The 16,116-nt window shown below is 41.3% G+C and overlaps 1 protein-coding gene across 1 annotated transcript in view; it reads left to right on the plus strand.

Annotated features, from left to right (window-relative positions):
- col5a2a (collagen, type V, alpha 2a) overlaps positions 1-16,116 on the plus strand; it is a 66,026-nt gene that overhangs the window by 48,101 nt on the left and 1,809 nt on the right. Inside the window, exons 11-52 of the mRNA XM_014164424.2 lie at positions 232-285; positions 382-435; positions 536-589; positions 924-968; positions 2,990-3,043; positions 4,071-4,115; positions 4,198-4,251; positions 4,473-4,571; positions 4,656-4,700; positions 4,841-4,939; positions 5,247-5,300; positions 5,506-5,613; positions 5,864-5,917; positions 6,022-6,120; positions 6,203-6,256; positions 6,548-6,646; positions 6,751-6,804; positions 6,910-6,963; positions 7,144-7,197; positions 7,355-7,408; positions 7,554-7,598; positions 7,710-7,808; positions 7,926-8,033; positions 8,303-8,356; positions 8,773-8,826; positions 8,914-8,967; positions 9,083-9,136; positions 9,595-9,702; positions 9,795-9,848; positions 9,990-10,043; positions 10,246-10,407; positions 10,764-10,871; positions 10,993-11,100; positions 12,021-12,074; positions 12,209-12,316; positions 12,723-12,776; positions 13,083-13,190; positions 13,426-13,479; positions 13,578-13,685; positions 13,852-14,152; positions 14,386-14,567; positions 14,994-15,236. Of these exons, the coding sequence (XP_014019899.2) occupies positions 232-285; positions 382-435; positions 536-589; positions 924-968; positions 2,990-3,043; positions 4,071-4,115; positions 4,198-4,251; positions 4,473-4,571; positions 4,656-4,700; positions 4,841-4,939; positions 5,247-5,300; positions 5,506-5,613; positions 5,864-5,917; positions 6,022-6,120; positions 6,203-6,256; positions 6,548-6,646; positions 6,751-6,804; positions 6,910-6,963; positions 7,144-7,197; positions 7,355-7,408; positions 7,554-7,598; positions 7,710-7,808; positions 7,926-8,033; positions 8,303-8,356; positions 8,773-8,826; positions 8,914-8,967; positions 9,083-9,136; positions 9,595-9,702; positions 9,795-9,848; positions 9,990-10,043; positions 10,246-10,407; positions 10,764-10,871; positions 10,993-11,100; positions 12,021-12,074; positions 12,209-12,316; positions 12,723-12,776; positions 13,083-13,190; positions 13,426-13,479; positions 13,578-13,685; positions 13,852-14,152; positions 14,386-14,567; positions 14,994-15,236 (3,561 nt within the window). The remainder of the gene's footprint in view (positions 1-231; positions 286-381; positions 436-535; positions 590-923; positions 969-2,989; positions 3,044-4,070; positions 4,116-4,197; positions 4,252-4,472; positions 4,572-4,655; positions 4,701-4,840; positions 4,940-5,246; positions 5,301-5,505; positions 5,614-5,863; positions 5,918-6,021; positions 6,121-6,202; positions 6,257-6,547; positions 6,647-6,750; positions 6,805-6,909; positions 6,964-7,143; positions 7,198-7,354; positions 7,409-7,553; positions 7,599-7,709; positions 7,809-7,925; positions 8,034-8,302; positions 8,357-8,772; positions 8,827-8,913; positions 8,968-9,082; positions 9,137-9,594; positions 9,703-9,794; positions 9,849-9,989; positions 10,044-10,245; positions 10,408-10,763; positions 10,872-10,992; positions 11,101-12,020; positions 12,075-12,208; positions 12,317-12,722; positions 12,777-13,082; positions 13,191-13,425; positions 13,480-13,577; positions 13,686-13,851; positions 14,153-14,385; positions 14,568-14,993; positions 15,237-16,116) is intronic.

Here is a 16,116-nt window from a genome sequence, read left to right on the forward strand (position 1 = left end):
TTAGTGGGCTAGTGGTAATGTCCTCTGCCTCATGAGTCTGTTGTGTTGTGGAAAATGCTTCCCAACAGAAACAAACTCGAAAGACATGAACATAGTAGATAGGAAGTGTACTAACCAGGACCATTTGTTAATGAACACTACTAGTGTGTTCTCAAGCATGATGCGTAAGAAACATCACACTTTATACATCTCATAATATATTAGTAACATGGCCATTTGCTGTCATCCTAGGGAGAAGGAGGAAAATCAGGAAATCCGGGAGAGATGGGATTCCCTGGATCAGCGGTAAGTTATATATCAATGGAAGTGTTATACTTGAAATTATGACTAAAATGACTGGAATACTGTATTGAAACTGTACTAAAATACCATGTATTACAGGGAGCTCGAGGATTTCCAGGGACACCTGGGCCTCCTGGATTGAAAGGCCATAGAGTAAGTATGACCCCCAACAAACATTCAAAGAACCTCACTGTGAACTCATGTGTCATGCAATTATTGTCCACTAATGGAAAAATACACTTTGTTGTTTCAGGGTCACACAGGTCCAATTGGTCTAAGAGGTGAAACTGGAACTGTAGGATCCAAGGTACAACGTCTATATGAAGTTATATCTATAACTCACTCACTATGTTTTTATGATTCATATTGACATCATAGTCATTTCTTGTCATGATATTTCAGTGATATTCATATAGATATTATATAGATGAGTGTATAATATACACAAAATCTGAGAGAAATAAGCTTTTTGTGCCTATGGAACATTTCTGTGATCTTTTATTTTAGCTCATGAAACATGGGACCAACACTTTACATGTTGTGTTTATATTTCTGTTCAGTATATATTAAGTATATGCATACTGTAAAGTTTTGAAAGGCATGTATTGATGAATGCAATGTTTTTGTAATTGATCTCTTAGGGTGCATTAGGTCCCACTGGTCCGATTGGCACACCTGGCCCTATGGTAAGTGGAAAAAATGTCAAATATAGAGTATTGTGTACTAGCAACTTATGCAGTCACTGACAAAACGCACTGAACCTTATTGTGATGTTTTATTGATAAGGATCTATTGGTTCTTTGGAAGACTCCTCTCCGTCTGCACAGTTCACAAAAGATAAGATAGGTTAAAGCAAAATGGTGGATGCCTACCTAGTGTTAGCTTTGACCAGTCTAGATTCTTCATAGTGTAGTGAAGAAGAATGAAAGAAGACAAGCATTGGAAGACACTATATGGATGCATCCCATGATGAGGAGCCATGCCTGTACTGTACATTACCTTTGGATAGATTTCTTTCAGCTGTTTAAAATAAACAGTGCAATGTGCTTAACTAACAGGTATACTTAAATTCATGAATTATTACAATTATTATTTTTTCCTAAAATGGATTCAATAGATTTTTTTCTTCATCAATCTATACACAATACCGCATAATGACAAAGCAAAAACAGTTTTTTTTTTTTACTTATGCAAATGTATTAAAAATGAACATGGAATATTACATTTACGTAAGTATTCAGACCCTTTACTCAGTACTTTGTTGAAGCACCTTTGGCAGCGATTACCGGATCAAGTCTTCTTGGGTATGACGCTACAAGCTTGGCACACCTGTATTTGGGGAGTTTCTCCAATTCTCCTCTGCAGATCCTCTCATGCTCTGTCAGGTTGGATGGGGAGCATTGCTGCACAACTATTTTCAGGTCTCTCCAGAGATGTTCGATCGGATTTAAGTCTGGGCTCTGGCTGGGCAACTCAAGGACATTCAGAGACTTGTCCCGAATCCACTCCTGCATTGTCTTGATTGTATGCTTAGGGTCGTTGTCCTGTTGGAAGGTAAACCTTCACCCCAGTCTGAGGTCCTGAGCGCTCTGGGGCAGGTTTTCACCAAGGATCTCTCTGTACTTTGCTCCATTCATCTTTCCCTCTATCCTGAATGGTCTCCCAGTCCCTGCCTCTGAAAAACATCGCCACAGCATGATGCTGCCACCACCATGCTTCACCGTAGGGATGGTGCCAGGTTTCCTCCAGACGTGACGTTTGGCATTCAGGCAAAAGAGTTCAATCTTGATTTCATCAGACCAGAATCTTGTTTCTCGTCATCTGAGAGCCTTTAGGTGCCTTTTGGCAAACTCCAAAAGGGTGTCATGTGCCTATTACTGAGGAGTGGCTTCTGTCTGGCCACTCTACCATAAAGGCCTGATTGGTGGAGTGTTGCAGAGAAGGTTGTCCTGGAAGGTTCTCCCATCGCCACAGAGGAACTCTGGAGCTCTTTCAGAGCGAACATCGGGTTCTTGGTCACCTCAGAGACCAAGGCTCTTCTCCCCCGATTGCTCAGTTTGGCCGGGCGGCCAGCTCTAGGAAGAGTCTTGGTGATTCCAAACTTTTTCCATTTATGAATGATGGAGGCCACTGTGTTCTTGGGGACCTTCAATGCTGGAGACATTTTTTGGTACCCTTCCCCAGATCTGTGCCTCGACACAACCCTGTCTCGGAGCTCTACGAACAATTCCTTCGACCTCATGGCCTGGTCAAGTTGTAGAAACAAAAACCTGTTTTTGCTTTGTCATTATGGGGTACTGGGTGTAGATTGATGAGAGAATTTTTTTTTTAATCAATTTTAGAATAAGGCTGTAATGTAAAAACAGTGGAAAAAGTCAAGGGGTCTGAATACTTTCCGAATGCACTGTATGTGTGTTTTTCTTTCTTTGTATTGAAAACAGGGCTCTACTGCAAATGAGACATTGGTCTCAGTTGATACCCCCATATAAATAAAAGTATAATAATAACATGGGACTGTTTGCAGCATCTTTTGGTATTTGCAGGTCTATTCCTAGTGTATCAACTCTCTGCCAATTAAGACCTATTTTCAACTTTTACATTTTCCTTACATTTATATGTTTATTGCTTAATGGTAATTTTGTCAATACATTCATATGTTTATTGCTCTGCCACACTAAAAGTAATCATGATTAATTTCTCCTTTTAGGGCCCTAGAGGCATGCCTGGGGAGAGAGGTCGCTTAGGAGCAAATGGAGTGCCGGTAAGAATGAGAACACTTAAAGTTGGGAGGTTAACAAATCAAATTTATTTCAAATCAAATCAAATTTATTTATATATTTTATTTTTTTATTTTAGTAATTTAGCAGACGCTCTTATCCAGAGCGACTTACAGTAGATATAGCCCTTCTTACATCAGCTGATATCTCAAAGTGCTGTACAGAAACCCAGCCTAAAACCCCAAACAGCAAGCTATGCAGGTGTAGAAGCACGGAGGCTAGGAAAAACTCCCTTGAAAGGCTAAAACCTAGGAAGAAACCTAGAGAGGAACCAGGCTATGAGGGGTGGCCAGTCCTCTTCTGGCTGTGCCGTGTAGAGATTATAACAGCACATGGCCTAGATGTTAACACCATCTTGTTCGTGAGAGTTTCCTCTTTCGACAATGGGTTCATTTCAGTTCATTGCCCAAACGGTTCAGACGCTACAGACAGAAGCTGGCACATCAGCGTTACCGACTTTAGACGAATCCCATGGGGCTTGTGGGGTCGTAGAGCAAAATGAAGAACACCATTGTGTTTGTAAGAGTCTCATCTATAGAGTGGTCTGTTGGGACGCCACAGACGTTTTAGTGAGAAGACCGATTTTTGGGATGTCTCATGGTCTGACAAACACCACTTTTGCTCGACCAGCTTCCAAAGCAGATGCAGAAGGCCGACATAGGTGGATGCGGTGGATCCTTGAGATGCAGCCCATGCAAAAAATATCTCTAGCTTAAACTGACGGATTTTGATGGGGATTTTTTTTATTATGTTACTTAGATCTTAAGGTTAATATCATTCTCAATTGTATTGCTCATTTTTATATACAAGAGTATAAATGTAATGACTCCAGATAACAAGATATTGTTACATCCACTCACACCATTACAAGTCCTCAATTATTTTTTCAAATATATTTTATGTATTTGACAAGTGTACACAATTCAAATTTCCGATGCATGTCTTTACAAGAATTGTAATTGTAGATTGTATTCTGTGTGAATCCAATTATTTTTTTATTTTTTATTGAAGGGAATGAAAGGTCCTCCTGGGAACATTGGTAAATCTGGTCCGATGGTAAGTTGGCCTGCAGTTGCTACTAATATAATACTGCATTTGAGCTATTCGTTAATTCAATTTTCTGGTATTATACTTGCAGGGTCCATTAGGTATCAACGGTCCCCCAGGTTATCCAGGAATTCCAGGAATGAAGGCAAGTACTGTAGACTATCAAGTAGAACGTTAAGTATTCAATACATGTTCAAATCAATGTGATTTAAATAGTAACTTCCGAGGCTGTATATGTAGCAGTGTATGCAATATGTTGTAAATGCAACCTAATAACATACAGTATATAGCTAACTAATAAGGTAATGTAGGACTACTGTATGTACATAAAATGGACTCATGAGGATTTCTGTTTCTATTCTCCAGGGCCAACCTGGTGCCACAGGAGTGCGGGGGCCCGAGGGGCAACAGGGACAGAGGGGCGAGACAGGACACCAAGGCAGGGCAGGATCAACTGGCCAACAAGTAAGGGTCTTATTTATAACACCTACTCTCTTTGTTAAACATCATTGTGCTGTACTTTTAATATGATATATTTGCTATATTTAGGGTCCTTCAGGAACAGACGGGGGCCCAGGTACTAAGGGTCCAGTGGTACGTATATTATCATCAATCTAGTTCCCCTAATTTTCAACATAACTGTATTATCAACATAATTGTATTATCACATAGCATACCTAGATTCATACGATCAAGATTGATGCCTATTGAGAGATATTCCTGTTGTTTTGTAGGGTACTATGGGTGTGCAGGGTCCTGGGGGTCACCTCGGACCCCATGGTCCACCCGGACCTCAAGGAAGCACTGGACAGCCTGGGATCAAAGGTCAACTGGTAATGTGGCGTCCGTTTACATTGGATAGTAATTTTCTACTCATGGGAGGTCCATTCATTCATGTACCTTATAGATGTATACATACACTGTCAATGTTATGACATGCATGCATGACTTTACCAAAGCACAGATAATATGGCCCAGATCACCTAACTAATGTACCATTACTGCAGAACAATTGTTTGACTGATTGACAAGATGGTAATATTGATTTTCATTTTATGATACATTATTCATTATCTCAGGTGTAGAATAAAATGTTACTATAGTGATACAGTATATTTATGGCTCTCATCTTTTTTTCAGGGAGATGTTGGTATACCTGGGTACAAAGGAGAGGCCGGACCCAAAGGAGAACCAGTAAGCCCAAATAATATGTGACCATTCACAGAGAATATGTACAAAATGTATGCTATTATTTACAGTACTTTTTATATTGTACAATACTTGGATGTCTAACTGCTCATTATTTCCCATTGAATGAAATTCAGACACTGTCATAAATGGAGGAAAGTGTATTGAGATGGTTAAACAAATGTTAAATATAGTTTGTTTTGATTCATAGGGTCCCCCTGGTTCCCAAGGAGTAATCGGGCCGCAGGGGGAGGAGGGAAAGAGAGGAACTCGGGGTGACTCTGGCTCACTAGGACCACCCGGTCCTGTTGGTGAGAGAGTGAGTCTACCGTTGGCCTCTATTACTGAACACTTCTAGATGATTAGGATTTAGGTCAGTGACTGTAACTTATGACTTCTCAGGATGGATTTCAGTCGTCCATCTCAAATTTATCCCAGTTCATAATCCAATTGATTTAGCTGACATTGATATCCTCAACCCTGTGCAGAAAATATATTGTATCATAGATGTAATCTTGGTATATTGTATGTGTCTTCATTTCATATATGGATGGGCATTTGTATTGCAGGGGTCTCCTGGTAACAGAGGTTTCCCTGGTGCTGATGGATTACCTGGACCTAAGGTACAGACAGAGATCTATTACAGCTGCATCGGTGGTCATTAGACTGGATTCTTAGGACAGGAGCCCCAGCCCGAACCTAATTCACTAATATGTTTCTCCTGAAGGGTGCTCAAGGAGATCGTGGACCTTCTGGCATATCTGGACCTAAAGGTTCCGGAGGGGATCCCGGGCGCACTGGCGAACCTGGCCTCCCAGGCGCACGGGTAATGTGAAGATATCATGAATAGCTTTCCAAGATTGTCATGTTTGTTTCTGAAGCTCATAATTTTGTCTGTTGTTTTGTAGGGTCTGACTGGCACTCCAGGAGTCCAGGGAGCAGAGGGCAAACCAGGACCCCTGGTAAGGTTGACAAAAGAGTGTTTACACACATCCAATTTAGGTCAGAGCTGAACAAAAAATAACAACTGTAGAGAAAAAGGTAATGCACTCAGTGATTGCCACCTCTCCAACAAGTGTTCTTCAATTAATGTTTTCAGTGATACACAAACAAGGTTTAGACCGACAGGCTATTTGTCAGGTGATCAATGACCGGAGAATACCTCTTTTCGAGGTTTGACCATTGGTATCAGTAGTCATAACACTGAATGAACAGCCAGAGGTAAGAGTTGTTTTCGTGCCCTCTGTCTGAAGGGTCCAGCAGGAGAAGATGGCCGCCCAGGACCAGCAGGGTCGATTGGAACCAGGGGTCCTGCAGGAACCATGGGAACACCTGGACCAAAGGGCTTTAATGTAAGGAACTTTAGAAGTTCTAACCTTCTCAAGATGTCTTGCTATCAAACTTTTCCTTTCTCCTCATGATTACTTGAATGACTTCTTGTCTTTTCAAATCATAGGGAGACCCAGGGAAGACAGGCGAACAAGGATCTCTGGGAGTGGCAGGACAAAGAGTGAGTACGGATGTCAATGAGCACTAAATGACCTCTGCCCTCATACGTGTTTATGGGGAAAATTGTGTTCATGAGGACGTTTACTAAGGATGACTTCCTTTCTAGGGTCCTCCTGGGAAAGATGGGGAAGTTGGCCCTGCCGGTCCCGCTGGCCCTCTGGTAAGTCAACTGTTTGTCTCTGATTGTTGTTATGACTCATATCTCGTACTGACATTTTGGTACAGCATTTTCCTATCAGTCAATATTATGTAACGCCACTGCACATCTGATTTGTAAAGTATACTCTCTCATAACATACTCTTCATGTTCAACAAATGTTGATTCTCTCTTTGTCTGAAGGGCGTTGCAGGTGAAAGAGGAGAACAGGGACCACCTGGAGTGAATGGTTTCCAGGTAGGTCATTCTGGATTTTGTCATAGATGCTTGGATGATGTTCACTAGCAGCAGTTGATCACTGAAAGTGGCAACAAAGATTGTAACTCATAAGGGATGATTGAATCAACTGGGCACTGTTGTCGTCATCTAAAGTGTATATGCTTTTGTGTATTAGGGATTACCTGGACCCCCAGGCCCTCCTGGAGAGTCAGGAAAACCAGGTGATTTGGTGAGTTTCATGAACACTTGCACTGTTTGAATTAGCTGAAGTTTATATCTAATGAGATAAATACTGTAGATCCTCTATTTCATGGGATGCAATACTCATTTGTGACATCATGACGATGGAGTATGAATTTCTTTCTCTTGTTTAGGGTATCCCTGGAGAAGGAGGTGCTGTTGGCCAGATTGGACCAAGGGTACATTGATAATTTTACTAATATCAATACATATTGGAATATATTGCACATATATACAATGTAGTATTGCAGTAGACACAGCATGACTGACAGACATTTTGTGTCTAACAGGGAGAGCGTGGAATCCCAGGGGAGAGAGGAGAACTCGGACCTCACGGTTTGGCTGGAGCCAAGGGAAACCCCGGAGCGCCAGGACCCGATGGACCAAAGGTATTTGTTGTCCATGTATAGAGATATAGTAATATGGAGCCACTATGGAGGGTTACGTGTATTGGATTTTTGAGTCTGAAAATAGGAATATGAACCCATTGCTTTTTTTCTCCAAAGGGTAGTCCTGGTCCCACTGGTAGTCTTGGTGACCTAGGCCCTCCTGGTCTTCAAGGGATGCCTGGCGAGAGAGGGATCTCTGGTTCTCCTGGGCCTAAAGGTGACAGAGTAAGTATTCACACACTGCATCATCAGCTTCTCATCCTATCATATCCATGGGAGATGATGTATATCTATCTCAGTGTCTGTTTCCGTCTGCTGTATTTGTATGATTGTTTTCTACAGTTTCTTTTGTGTGGAGCCCAAGAAGTAGCTATTGTTAAAATAACAAGTAGCTAACGGGGATTGAAGTAAACAATTGCGTATATATATATATATGATAACACAATAAATAATATTAACTGTCGGATTTTCACGTGACATTCTCCATCATTTAGGGGTCTGGTGGAGAGAAGGGATCAGAAGGTACACCTGGAAATGATGGCGCAAGAGTGAGTCAAATTTACACGTGACTTCTTTCACTTCAATATAACACTAACACACATTTTGTAATTTCTAATTTTGGCTTAAGACAAATAGTTTTGTGTCTTGATCATGTGAAGACAGAAAGTAGATTTGTCTCATTTGAAAAGTGCTTTCCCCAGGTTCTCACCAAGCTTATTCATACAGTTGGCAAGCACTGCTGGCATGAAGTGATTGTATCAGAACAGGAAAAGTTATCTGTTCTTAAAGGGTTGTAAAAAAAAAGACACTTCTTTATAATGGGTGAGTTATTCTACAGGGGAGTGTTACAGTAAGAGTCAGCTTGGAAACATGTTGCTGCATATTCTGTCAGAGAAACAATTGTCTGTTCAAGTCAAAAATTGTATGAATGTATTTCCCCTAAAAATATGTTTTCTCACCTCAGGGTCTTCCTGGTCCTCTCGGCCCACCCGGACCCAATGGACCTAGCGGTGAAAAAGTAAAGACATAGTTTGCCAAAAGCTAAAATGATTAGTTAGTTAATCTTTTGTTGTTACAGTAGAACTAAAACTTGTTGTAATTGCAGGGAGAAGCTGGACCTAAAGGTCCTCCCGGGCCTCATGGATCAAGAGCTATGCCTGTGAGTGGACAACTGGACACTGAGTATTTAAAGTATACAATGACACATTTACCTTGAAATGATCATATCAGATATTATGGCATTGTAATGCTAGATGTATATTCTGTTCCACCAGGGACCCCGTGGTGAACCTGGTCCTATTGGTCCTGTTGGGTTTGGTGGACCACCCGTAAGTCATTATTTTCTGTAGCCCATGCCTATGAGACGACAAACAGATTTTCTTAGAGTCATAGTGATCGTAACAATTCATGTCATACAGATGTAGGATATTCATTTGAGCACCCTGTTGCAGGAGAACTTTCCTGCGATACATTTTCCCTTATGAAAATTGTATCAACCCCTACAAAAATGTCCATGAATTATAATACACATAATTATTCACATTTCCTGTTGCTGCAGGATTATTTTCCTGCTATAGAAAAGTGGCTCAAATTAAGATCCTACATCTGTACTGCATATCGTATACTGTATCATGTTGTAATAACTATAATAATAATTTGTACAATTTCTATAATGCTTTTCATAATCTCATATTCTTAGATCCCCCTTTGTGCTTTCTAGTAAGAAAAGTAGTGAATTTGGGCTGTTTCCAGCTCTCATGCTTGTTGTGTTATTGCCCTTATACAGGGACCCGATGGTCAACCAGGAGTCAAGGGGGAACCTGGAGAGCCTGGTCAGAAGGGTGATGCTGGTTCTCCAGGGCCTCAGGGCTTGGCTGGATCCCATGGACCTCCTGTGAGTTAACAAGCTACATTATCTTGTGCTACATTATCAGACAGACTAAACAGGAGGAACTATCTCATTCAGCAATCTTCATCTCTCCGCAGGGTATTGTCGGTGTGGCTGGACTGAAGGGTGGAAGAGGAACCCAGGGTGCACCTGTAAGTTCATGTTATGAATTATGACCAAAGCCTCTTGGGACTGTGACAGGATTGTGCCCAGGTATTGACACGTGGTACAGATAGTATATAACCATGTAATGAATAGTAACCATGTGGATCTTCTCATCGTTTCACTCTTAGGGCCCCACTGGTTTCCCTGGATCTGCAGGCAGGGTTGGACCACCAGGCTCAGCTGTAAGTAATCATCAAACCACTATTGGTTCTATTGGTTAATGTATCAATTTGGAAGTAGCCACCAGCTATCATTTCAATATGCCACTCACTATTGAATACAAAAATTATAACCACTGATCACCCATTACTTACACACTTCACATTATTCTCAGAGATAAAGAATAACAACAACAGTAACAAAACAACATTCTCTTTGTAACAGGGTCCAGTTGGAGAGGCCGGACCCCTTGGTTCCCCTGGGAAAGAGGGTCCTCCTGGCCTTCGTGGAGAGAATGGATCCCCTGGAAGACAAGGAGAAAGAGGCCCCCCAGGACCAGCCGGGGGCTCAGGAGACAAAGGAGACTCTGGGGAAGACGGACCCACGGTAAACCATTACGTTTTGCTGAATAACAATGTTTCTCTATCCGTTCCTGGGAGAATACCAAGGGCTGCACATCACCAAGTCCTTGATAAGTTGCATCGGATGTGTTCATGCTGGGTTAGAACATAAAAGTACACCTCAGGAACTGTTTGTACAGAAACACATTGCTGTATAATAGTTTATCCATTAAGTCAGGATATGAATTGAAATAAGAAAGAAAAAAAATCAACAAAAATATCAGGAATTATCCAATTCATGAACTGAACTGAATTTGGAGTTTGGGTCTTGTTGAATTGGATTGACCACAACCCTGTTACATGGCAATATCTAGACAATATCAACTGGATTTGTTTCCACAGGGTCCTGATGGACCTCCAGGTCCAGCCGGAACAACAGGACAGAGAGGCATTGTGGGTCTTCCTGGTCAGAGAGGAGAGCGTGGAATGCTGGGACTTCCAGGACCAGCAGTATGTTCTGATTTCTACACATTTGTTTGAATCCCACTAATGTGTCCGCAAACTGAGCTGCTTCCACATTGCATGTTACACAGTGCTCCTCATGATTCCATTGTCCCTGTGGTGTTTGTAGGGTCCTCCAGGAAAACAGGGGACTGCAGGACCTGGGGGAGACAAAGGCCCCACTGGCCCAATCGGTTCTCCTGGTGCCAACGGACCTCGTGGTGATCCTGGTCCCGATGTAAGTTTCCCCTTACATTTTTTTCGCCAAAACTTTTCACTTCACTATTTGTCCTCTTGTTGCTAGCAGTAAGAGAGTTTATACCATGGCATTGTCGAATACTCGTTTCTGATTGGCTAAAAGGGAATTCTAGAGCGTGCATTATTTAAGCAATAAGGCACAAGGGGTGTGGTATATGGCCAATATACCACGGCTAAGGGCTGTTCTTTCGCACAACACAACGCGGAGTATACCACAAACCCCCGAGGCCATATACCACAAATGCCTGAGGTGCGTTATTGCTTTTATAAACTGGTTACCAACATAATTAGAGCAGTAAAAATAAATGTTTTGTCATACGCATGGTATACGGTCTGATATACCATAGCTGTCTGCCATTCAGAGTTCAGGGCTCGAACCACCCAGTTTATAATTCTCTATAATGCACGGTATATCAGCACGGTAGAATTCAATGGCTATAGTTCATTCTTACATTTTCTATTTGAGCTACTTTTGAAAGCAAAAGTCAAATTTAAAACATTATTGGCATTGTTGAATTCGATTTTCATAATAGCATGCAAGGATTGATGGTTTGGTTAGCTAAACTAGCAAGTATGTTTGTTTCGTTACCAAGGCAACTACTGTAGAAATATATAGTACATTTGCTAGCTACTTTAGTTGATGTTCACATTTCTACATGCAAATGAACATATTTCTAGCGGCAAATATGTTAAATTATAGCCATGGTATAAAAGAGATAATCAAAACAATGCAACTCCGTGGAAGGTTGTTCCAGCGCGCCATGGAACACACCTTCCACGTTGTTCATTATTTTCCATAGAACGCATAGCCCCTCCTTGATTATTCCTCACATATTTCGTACAGGTTACAGTATTAAATAAATTAATACATTTTATTCACAATACGTTGTTTTCCTCCAGGGTCCTGCTGGATCTGATGGGCCGCCAGGCAAAGATGGAGTCATTGGTCAAAGGGTAAGTGCTACAATGTGTCCAGAATGTCTCGTATTGTTTATTGTGCTTGACCAACCGTGTTGAAACAGCAAGACAAATGTCTTACAACCTGTAGCATATACATTTAATGGTTCTGATTTCGATGATGTCAACAGGGAGATCGAGGGGACCATGGTCCAGAGGGTCTGGTTGGGACCCCAGGACAACCAGGAACTCCAGGTCCAGTCGGTGCCACCGGTGGTTCTGGAAAGAGAGGAGACGCTGTACGTAATATGCCCTTTTCATTTATGTAAGGAATTTCCTTGTCAATACATGAGAATCCCAAGATTAGATAAGATGGAAAAAGAAAAGGGTCCTGACAACATGTACATGTTCCTTATATACAGGCATAAGGCTGTCATTGTAAATAACAATTTGTTCTTAATAATATTATTTTACGGCTAGGGGTTCCGCTAGCGGAATGTTTCGACAACATCCGGTGAAATGGCAGAGCGCCAAATTCAAAAGAAATGTAAAAAATATTTAACTTTCATACATTCACAAGTCCAACACACCAAATTAAAGCTTACTTCTTGTTAATCTAGCCACCGTGTCAGATTTCAAAAAGGCTTTACAGTGAAAGCACACCATAATCTAATTAACTCATGTTGGTATCCTATTCATACACAGGGTTCCAGAGGACCAAACGGTCCACCCGGTTCAGCAGGAAAGAGAGGGTTAACGGTAAGACCATCATAAACATATACATGATAAAAGATTATCATTTCATTTTACTTTAATGCCTAAACCACCAATAAATGTTTTTTTTATGTCCAAACATATTCAATGTCCAAATAAAAATGAGCAGTCACAGAAATGAACACACAGCACCCTGTGGTTTTGACTACTAAAGCATTAGGCTTGACTCATGGGAGAACTACCCATTGCATATTTGTATGGTGACACGTAACCACAAACAGAAATGAGCTTTCTCATGTTTCATTGGACGTCCCATAAAATGTGATTGCATGGTGTCGTTCTAAACAACAGGGACCACAAGGACCAAGGGGTGATAAGGGTGACCTCGGAGACCATGGAGAGAGAGGACAGAAAGGACACAGAGGTTTCACCGGTTTGCAGGGTCTACCTGGACCACCTGTATGTCAAATCAATACTTATCTTTAATTGAGTAGAACTTATATACACTGAGTGTACAAAACATTAAGGACACCTTCCTCATATCGAGTTTCACAATAGCTTTCACCTGGATTCACCTGGTCAGTCTATGTCATGGAAAGAGCTGGTGTCCTTAATGTTTTGAACAATGAGTGTATGTGTACCCTTTAAAGTTGATATCAATCTCAGTATTCATTATTTACTCCTTTATTTTTAGGGTACAACAGGAGAGCAGGGAGCATCAGGAATCATCGGACCAAGTGGTCAAAGAGTAGGTATCATATCAGACTGTTAAATGATGGTCCATGTTGTCAACCATAATGTATTTGTTTCATTATAATGGATCTTTATCATGGTATGATATAATAGGGACCCCCTGGACCAGTTGGACCCACAGGAAAAGAAGGGTACATCGGACAACCTGGACCAATGGGACCTCCTGGAACCCGTGGAATTAGTGGCGAAATCGGACCTGAGGCATGTAAATTTCCACTTCAAAATCGTTTCACCTACATGGACAACTGAAATGGACATTTCCTGGGAAGTCAGCGCCAACGTCATTAACATTTGGCACATGTCAAAACACTTAATTTGTTCACACCTTGTAATTACTCTCTATTTACCATAACTCTCTGGTTTGCAGGGACCTCCCGGAGAGCCTGGTCCCAATGGTCCTCCCGGGCCTCCCGGACCCCCCACAGCTGCCATGGATGACCTATTTGGCGGCATGCATGACTATGATGCTGGCCCCCCTCCTCCAGAGTTTAATGAGGATGAGGCTCTGCCCAACAGCAATGCCACTCAGCAGCTGGACCCAGGTGTTCAGGCCACTCTGAAGGCCCTCAGCAGCCAGATCGACAGCATGAAAAGCCCAGACGGCAGCAGGAAGCACCCGGCAAGGACTTGTGAGGACTTGAAGCAGTGCTACCCACTGAAAAAAAGTGGTGAGTTGTTGTTTCCATGAGGCGGGAAGTACATCAATTAGGTGTTTTTTTTGTAGTTTTTCAGTATTCAGACCATGTCTTATCATGCAGCCATTGCTTCATGTGATGTGGGGTGGTGTGTATTTTGGCAACACTTTTACCCCTAAGGATGCCTAAATCACATTAGAAACATCTCTTTAGTAAAACTCAATAGACCAGGGCAGATTGGACAATATTCTCTTTCTCTATTCCAGGTGAATACTGGGTTGATCCAAACCAAGGAAGCTCAGAGGATGCTATAAAAGTACATTGTAATATGGAGACTGGAGAGACCTGCATCTCGGCCAACCCCGCCAGCATACCTAAGAAAGTATGGTGGAACACCTCAAGGAAGAAGCCTGTGTGGTTTGGAGCTGATATCAATAGAGGAACACAAGTAAGACCATTTTTCACCACAATAATAATTTATTACTGTGATTAGCATTCTAATTAGAAAGGAAACTGCTCTGGGACCTGTTGGATCACTGGGCATTCAAAATGTTCCCCTTCAGTGGTTTAATTTCGGAAGTCTGTGGGAATTCTGCTTCCATGCATTCCACTAAAACTATGGGATAAAAGTATTTGATAAGGTAGTGCGGTATTGCTGGGGAAAAATACTTTCTTTGTAAAGCAAGTCTGAAGATTAAATCTAGCAATAGACACACATTTGACAATCACAGATAATATTTGCTATGTAAATGTGACACATGTTCATAACTACGACATGACCGAAAACTGCTGATAACATCATATTGAAATGTATCTGAAAAGTGAGTTCATCATTTGCCGCTGTTTTTTGTTTTTTCTTTTTGTGTTTTTGCAGTTCACCTATGGTAACAAAGATCAACCTGCCAACTCGGTCACCGTCCAGATGACATTCATCCGTCTGCTCTCCAAAGAGGCTTCTCAGACCATCACCTACCACTGCAAGAACACAGTGGGCTACAAGGATGAGGCGACTGGGAACCTAAAGAAAGCAGTCATCCTCAAGGGGTCGAATGACCTGGAGCTCAAGGCAGAGGGAAACAACCGCTTCAGATACACCGTGGTGGAGGACAGTTGTGGAGTGAGTATTTTCTATAGATGTTTTGTGGCAGTTTAAGTTTGGTCCCTGAAACATTTCAATCTTTACTTACAAAAAAAACATGTCAAATTTGCAGTTTGACATGTGAAATAGATGTTTTCACATGTTGAGCTTAAATTTCGCATGTGAAACCATATTTTCCCATGTATTAAAATTAGAGTTCACATGTTAACGCGACCTGTTCATATATGAAGAGAATAACATGCTTTCACCTCACACGTGAATTGCAGTTTTACATGTGAAATTTGCGGTTTCACATGTTAAAAACTTTCACATGTGAAAATCGGATATGCAGTAGTACATGTGAAAAACATTCACGTGAAAATCTCACTTTCACATGTGTAACTGCATTTTCACATGAAAAAACTTAATGTAAAAATCACACAAAAAACCTTCGTGAAAATCACATTTGCTGTTTCACATGTAAAAAAACATGTGCAAATCACACTTGCACATGTGAAAATCTTCCACGTGATTGTTTTTTACATGTGAACTTGCAATTCCACATGTGAAAGTACTTTTTTTTTGCAGTTTCACATGTAAGAAAACTCCACATCTAAAAATTGCACTTTAACATGTAAAATTACAGATTCACATGTGGGGTTGAAATAATGTTATTCTCCACACATGTGAAAAGATGGTGTTAACATGTTGCAGTAGCAATGTTTCCACTGTTGGAATTAGGGTGACCACATCGATAAAGGCAAAATGCGGGCCAGGGGAATGATTTGGCAAAGTAAACTTAAACAACCCCTGTATAGCCGAAAAACATGGTTAAAACTATAATTTTGATTTGATGGATGGTCAGTCCTTGCATCCATAGCGTAGTCTAAAAAATTATTCATTTGCGGGGGAGTTTCCA

Source organism: Salmo salar, chromosome 21, assembly GCF_965601325.2.
Source record: "Salmo salar chromosome 21, fSalSal1, whole genome shotgun sequence".
Taxonomy (NCBI): domain Eukaryota; kingdom Metazoa; phylum Chordata; class Actinopteri; order Salmoniformes; family Salmonidae; genus Salmo; species Salmo salar.